Source organism: Penaeus chinensis, chromosome 43 (genome assembly GCF_019202785.1).
Source record: "Penaeus chinensis breed Huanghai No. 1 chromosome 43, ASM1920278v2, whole genome shotgun sequence".
In the NCBI taxonomy this organism is placed as follows: Eukaryota; Metazoa; Arthropoda; class Malacostraca; order Decapoda; family Penaeidae; genus Penaeus; species Penaeus chinensis.
This window is the reverse complement of record NC_061861.1, coordinates 19,028,409-19,035,908: the sequence shown is the minus strand read 5'-3', so window position 1 is coordinate 19,035,908 and position 7,500 is coordinate 19,028,409. Positions and strand designations below refer to the sequence as shown.

At 39.7% G+C, this 7,500-nt stretch overlaps 1 protein-coding gene across 3 annotated transcripts in view; it reads right to left on the bottom strand.

Annotated features, from left to right (window-relative positions):
• LOC125048284 (UNC93-like protein) overlaps positions 1-7,500 on the bottom strand; it is a 47,528-nt gene that overhangs the window by 37,135 nt on the left and 2,893 nt on the right. For all 3 annotated transcript variants that reach the window (XM_047646913.1, XM_047646912.1, XM_047646914.1), the window contains exons 3-6: positions 6,414-6,657; positions 5,817-5,940; positions 3,610-3,823; positions 380-542 (exon numbers count right to left, since the gene is read on the bottom strand). In XM_047646913.1, coding sequence (XP_047502869.1) covers positions 380-542; positions 3,610-3,823; positions 5,817-5,940; positions 6,414-6,657 — 745 coding nt within the window. The remainder of the gene's footprint in view (positions 1-379; positions 543-3,609; positions 3,824-5,816; positions 5,941-6,413; positions 6,658-7,500) is intronic.

Below are 7,500 nucleotides of genomic sequence, written 5' to 3'. Positions count from 1 at the left end.
ACACACACACACACACACACACACACACACACACACACACACACACACACACACACACACAGACTGCATATCACAATTACATTCACTGATGATATAAACATAATACGATTTGCCTTTCCATACCGAAAACAACCATTCGACTGACTATTAAGCAAGAAAACAAGAACAAAACAACAACAACAACAACAATAATAATAATAATGAAATAATAATAGTAACAGTAAATAAAATGAATGATAATAATATAACAATAGCAGTAGAAATAATAGTAGTAACAACAGTAACAGTCATAGTAATAGCAATAATGATAATAATAATACATCAGATTACAATAAATAAATAAGTAAATAAATAAATAATAATAGGACTAAAAACTCACGGCCGTGTAGTCAGCGCCGATGAAAGCCTGTTCGACGCCCGACCAGATGGTGAGGGGAATGATCAGCAATTGGTACGGGTGGCGCATGTGGCTGAAGGTAGCGATCAGGAGTTCTAGGCCGCTTTTGCCTGTCGAGGAACCCACACGGTCGTCTTCACCGTACCTGCAGGAGGAAAAAAGAGGGAGATGTAGGACTATATATATTTGGTAGAGAATAATGGGAGATGTAGGCCTATCCACACTTGGTAGAGAATAAAGGAAGGGAGATGTAGGCCTATACATACTTGGTAGAGAATAAAGGGAGGAAGATGTAAGCTTATCCACACTTGGTAGAGAATAAAGGGTGGAAGGTGTAGGCCTATCCACACTTGGTTGATACTGAAGTTAGGGAGAAGTAGACCTATACATACTTGGTAGAGAATAATGGGAGGTGTAGGAGTTATCCACACTTGGTGGATAATGAAGTTAGGGAGATGTAGGACTATATGTATTTGGTAGAGAATAATGGGAGATGTAGGTCTATCCACACTTGGTAGAGAATAATTGGAGATGTAGGCCTATCCACACTTGGTAGAGAATAATGGGAGATGTAGGCCTATCCACACTTGGTAGAGAATAAAGGGTGGAAGGTGTAGGCCTATCCACACTTGGTAGATACTGAAGTTAGGGAGATGTAGGTCTATCCACACTTGGTAGAAAATAAAGGGAGATGTAGGCCTATCCATACTTGGTAGAGAATAAAGGAAGGGAGATGTAGGCCTATCCATACTTGGTAGGGAATAAAGGGAGATGTAGGCCTATCCATACTTGGTAGAGAATAAAGGAAGGGAGATGTAGGCCTATCCATACTTGGTAGGGAATAAAGGGAGATGTAGGCCTATCCATACTTGGTAGAGAATAAAGGAAAGGAGATGTCGGCCTATCCATACTTGGTAGGGAATAAAGGGAGATGTAGGCCTATCCATAGTTGGTAGAGAATAAAGGGAGATGTAGGCCTATCCATACTTGGTAGAGAATAAAGGAAGGGAGATGTAGGCCTATCCATACTTGGTAGAGAATAAAGGGAGATGTAGGCCTATCCATACTTGGTAGAGAATAAAGGAAGGGAGATGTAGGCCTATCCATACTTGGTAGAGAATAAAGGGAGATGTAGGCCTATCCATACTTGGTAGAGAATAAAGGGAGATGTAGGCCTATCCATACTTGGTAGAGAATAAAGGGAGATTTAGGCCTATCCAGACTGATAGAGAATGGAAAACGTGTTTTTTCCGTTGTTTGATAAATAGGTTGGCTCCATCAAGAGGTGTTGCAGGCCTATCCACCCTAGTAGGTGATCAGAAACTTATATACTGAGGGTATGCGCGCCCAAAAGTGTTCTCTCAGTTTTATTGGTCGAAAATGCCCTCATAAAATAAGGGATTCGGAACTTGTATATTGAGGATATGCGTGTCCAAAAGCTGTTATCGGATCAATGTTCTTTATTCAACATTTTATTGATTTTAGTTTTCCTCCATAACAGAAACATTGATATCTTCAACGATAATACACTGTAATCATGGGCTAGAGTGCATTATCGTTAATATGTAGATGTTCATGTTATAGATGAAGGTTCAAAATAATAAAATTAATAAATGTATTGCTGTAACTTGAGCATCGATATATTCACGTTAATGCATTCTGTCTCATGATAGTAGTGCATGAAAGTGAAGATATCGATGTTTATGTTATAGATGAAAGCTTGAATTAATATATTTGATAAACGCAGTTGATCTGACAACACCTTTTAACGTGCATAGTGCAGTTTTCTTGTTTGAAGAATAGGCAAATCTTAAGCCTATCCACCGCTCCCAGAGGTAGAACATGCTGAAGATTAGACTGGTTCCATCAGGTCAGATTATAGGCCTATCCATTGCTTGAAGAATAAATGGGTTCCATTCAGTCGTTCTGCAGGCCTATCCACACTTCATAGAGAAAGGAACATATCTATCCATTGGTGACGAATTGCCTGAGCCTATACATAAAGTAGGCCTATTTATATTTCAGAGACTAGTAACATGTCTATCCACTGAAGAATTGACTGGTTCTTGATCATATCTATAAAATTATATTGTAGGCCTATCAAAGCCTGTTTTTTTAGCTTCTTGGAATATTCACAATTCCTAGAAAAAGTGCCGCATTTAGGCCTAACTTTAATGTGCTGCTATATATCTTCCTCCATTTCATAATAAAAAATAAACCTGATAGATCATAAAGAATATAATTGTACTATGACGAAATAAAGACTAAATTCTTGAATCCATATCAAACACTCTTTTTTAAATCCATAGATCATTGCTTATTTGTCTACTTCCCTCTATTAATACGAATAGCAGTTTGGTTCAATATCCTTTCCGATTATACAAGGAAAATTACCTTATCGGATAATGTTATCTAGCTTATAAACTTGTTTTCCTCCTTTGTAGTTGATTATCACAAAATCATATGCACTTGAAAAAACATAGAGTAGAGAGAGAAGATAGGGAGTAGAGAGATAGAGGGATAATATAAATAAATAGATAAATGAATATATATATACATTGAGAGATAGATAGATAGATAGAGAGAGAGAGAGAGAGAGAGAGAGAGAGAGAGAGAGAGAGAGAGAGAGAGAGAGAGAGAGTAGAGAGTAGAGAGTAGAGAGAGAGAAAGAGAGAAAGAGCCAGAGAGACAGAAACACAAAAGAGAAAAAGAGAGAGAGAGAGAGAGAGAGAGAGAGAGAGAGAGAGAGAGAGAGAGAGAGAGAGAGAGAGAGAGAGAGAGATTATTTATACATACATAGAGAGATAGAGAGATAGAGAGAGAGAGAGAGAGAGAGAGAGAGAGAGAGAGAGAGAGAGAGAGAGAGAGTAGAGAGTAGAGAGTAGAGAGTAGAGAGTAGAGAGTAGAGAGAGAGAAAGAGAGAAAGAGCCAGAGAGACAGAAACACAAAAGAGAAAGAGAGAGAGAGAGAGAGAGAGAGAGAGAGAGAGAGAGAGAGAGATTATTTATACATACATAGAGAGATAGATAGAGAGAGAGAGAGAGAGAGGGAGAGAGAGAGAGAGAGAGAGTAGAGAGTAGAGAGTAGAGAGAGAGAAAGAGCCAGAGAGACAAAAACACAAAAGAGAAAAAGAGAGAGAGAGATGTATGTGTATGTGTGTGCATATGCAAGCATGTGTATTATGGACATAAGCAACCCCCTTCTCCACGTACTTGGTCAGCGGATCGACGAAGACAGCAATGATAACGGAGGAGAGCAGTGCACATGCCAGATAGATGGAAGCCATGGTGTAGATCTGAGCCTCTGGTGGTTTTTCCAAGTTGGTGTTATTGTTATCAGCATGAGTACCAGGGCAGAAATTGACGCCGCAGGACAGGAGAGCTACCTCGTCAGGGGTGTCGTCGATTTCCTTTCCCTGGGACAAGACTGGAAGAGAGAGGAGAAGAAAAAAACATGAGGGGGGGAGGAGGGGATGGAATTGGGTATATATGTTGTTGCTGTTTGTTTGTTTGTTTTGCTGGGGATCCAAAGGGGGTGGAGGGGGTGGGTTGGAGGGGGGGGGGTTGAATGGGAGGAAATAAATGATGGTATATTATATTATCATTTATTTATTTATTTGTCTATTTTTCATTTATTTATGATAATCACTTTCTCTTTTGAGGGGGGAGGCTGAAGTCTAGCAGGGAAGAGGATAAACAATTTAATGGAAGTTAAGGATGGTTACGTGATTGTAAGGGAGAAATGGTAGTCCGTATTTCTCTAGAAACTGTATTTTAGTGAAGCTTGGATGTTTATGGAAATATAAGCATTTTCCCCTAAAGTCATAGCGTGAGAAAATTTAGAATGGTTGAGAAAACACGGAAAAAAATGCTGTCTGAATTAGAAATAATATTAATTTAATTCAGTTTCTTATGAAGGCAAAATGGTAAGCATTGCTGAAGAAAATATAGATATCTATTGAAGTTAGTATTTTTGGACACAAGAGAACATTTCCATGTCTCATATATGGAAAAAAGAGGAATGTTTCTTCATATTCTTGAAATTATGTTAACTGAAGTCATACTGTAGCGACGAAAGGAAAAAATGTTTGAGAGATTACAAGATTTTTTTTCTTTACATCTGTCAAGAAAATTATAGATATTTTCATATCTCAAGTTTTAAGGACGAATGGGAAAATTTTAATGTTTACTGGATAGGGGAAAAGAAAGGATATATGTTTTGGGGTAATGGGGAATAGGAAAAAAAACTCAAGAAATTAAGGATAGGTAATGAAGTCAAGAGTTATTGTGAAAGAAGGTGAACACATTAATGTTTTTTGTTAAAGTGTAAAGAGTGTTGAATAAAGTGGAATATTATTTCATTTGTGTTAATAAATGAATGAATAATCAGTGACGTTAATTAATCAAGCTTACATATATACATTCAAAAAGGAACAATACTTGTGTTTTTTCGTCTTTTGATATTACTGTATTTATATCCACACGTATGAACATACTATTTTCCCTGTTTTTTATTCCTTAAAATAATCTATACAAACACACAATAACAAGTGAACACTACAATATCTCTGAAAATCCTGTAAGTACATTACAAAGAATTGAACAATAATGTATCTTTCATTTTATTCTTGTGACCACACATAACTCAATCTACGCTTATCCATTCGTATACAAACATAACTTCCCATTTCTCTTTCTTAGTTTTCCTTGATTATTATCCCTTCTTTTCCCCTATATTCCCCCTCTTTCCTTACCCGCAGAACCTTACCTTCTGCTTCCTTTGTACCTGTAGGAGAGCTGAGATTCCCCCACACCTCCTTCCTCCTCCCTCTCTCCTAATTCTTCTAATTCTTCTTCCTCCTCCTCCTCCTCTTTCCTCTTCTCCCTCCTCCCACAGCCTCTCCTTTACCCCCTCCTTCCTCCCACGTCCTCCCTCTCCCTCTCCGCCTACGTCCTCCCCCTCTCCATCGCCTCCTTCACCCCTCTCCCACTGTCTCCTCCTCCACCTTCCTCCCTTTTCCTCCTCCTTACCTGTTGAGGAGATGAGGTTCCCCCCACACCTCCTTCCTCCTCCCTCTCTCCTAATTCTTCTAACTCTCCTTCTTCACCCCCCTCTTTCCTCGTCTCCTCCTTCCTCCCATGCCCCCCCCCTCTCTTCCTTTCCCCCTCTCCCACTCTCTCCTCCCTTTCCCTCTCCTCCTCCTCCCCTCTCCCACTCTCTCCTCCCTTTCCCTCTCCTCCTCCTCCCCTCTCCCACTCTCTCCTCCCTTTCCCTCTCCTCCTCCTCCCCTCTCCCACTCTCTCCTCCCTTTCCCTCTCCTCCTCCTCCCCTCTCCCACTCTCTCCTCCCTTTCCCTCTCCTCCTCCTCCCCTCTCCCACTCTCTTCTCCCCCACCTTCCTCCCTTTCCCCCCTCCTTACCTGTAGAGGAGATGAGGTTCCCCCACACCTGAGTCGACTGGAAGAACAGGAAGAAGATGCCGAAGAACCTGACGATGACGACTTCCGCATTTTCACCCACGAGGGCTGCGTATTTCGTCCCGACCTGAAAGCAATGTGGATTATTTTCCTCCGTTTTTCCTTTTTTCTTTATTTTATCTCTATCTGTTTTATTTTTTTATTTTTTTGGTTTTTTATTTGATCACTGAATTATAATATCTTATATTTATCTTTTTTTTTTTTTTTTTTTTTTTTCTTTCTTTTTTGGTAATAATGATAAAATTATTTTGATAAGTATTGGATTATTAGATTATATGATTATCATTGTCATTGTTTTATTTTATATGATGCAATAATCATAGGGAAGATAATGATATTCACAATGGCGATCAAGCAAATCAAAATTAATCTTCCTCATCCACCTCCTTCCTCCTCCCTCTCTCCTAATTCTTCCAATTCTCCTTCTTCACCCCCCTCTTTCCTCTTCTCCTCCTTCCTCCCACGCCCTCCCCCCTCCCACTCGAAATACCCCTCCCCCTCCCCCCTTCTCTACCCCATCACACACCCTTCCACCCTTACCTGCGTGAGGTAAGTGCACTTCGCCGACCACATGGGTGCGGCGCCGAGACCCAGCAGTATCGACGTGGGCACGAGAGTCCACGCGCGAGGGTAGAACTGGGCGGCGATGTAGGTCGAATAACCCAGCATGGAAACGGCGAGGGTCCACTTGGCTTTGAATTTCTTGATCATCCACGTGGGGACGAAGGCGCAGGAGATGACGAGGGCGGCGTAGAGGGTGGACAGGGCGGTCGTGCCTTCGACTCTGCGGGTGGGAAAAGGAGGAGTTAAATTTTTTGGTGATAGTTCATGATGATTTATAAGGTGGATTTAGTTTTGTTTAGTATGACTGTGGTTGTTCTCGGTGGGACAAGCTGTTTATTTGTTTATTTATTTATTCTTTTACTACCCCCTCCCCCCCTGTGTGCAAGGATAATGATTAACATAATAATAATTTAGTATAATTCAAGGGCAAGGAATGGCTGGGGTTTTCATTCACTGGCGGTGCGGGATTCGAACGCGGGTAAACGAGATTGTTAGACGAGGACGCTACCACTGTAACCCGCCCCCCCCCCCCCCCATCAGGAGGAAAGGGAGGGAGAGGGGGGTGTTTAGCTGTTCTTGTCATATAATTTTTTGTTTTTTGTTATCGTTAGTATTTCTTGTATCTATTATTATTATTAAGGTACTTAACTGTCATTTATATTTTTTATTATGGTTACTATTTTCTCATTTATTCTTACGATGTTTATTTGTTATCACATTACATTTTTTATCATCGTGAACATTTCTTTTATCAATATAGTGTACAGTTGGTGTTATTATAATTTTTTTCTGTATTTTTAGTAGTGTTCCTTAAAAATCATTACCCTCTTAACTATTTCCATAGACTCATGAATATCCTTGTCATTATCATTATTATAAGTATTGTTACTAATGCACAGAATGCACTAATATCATTATCATTATCTTCATCATCATCATTATCATTACCAAATTAATTATCCCTATTATCATTAGCAATATTAATTACAGTGATTGTTATTAATATTCAGTATGCTTATCACAGTTATCAGAATTATCTTTGTCACCATCATCATAATTAGCT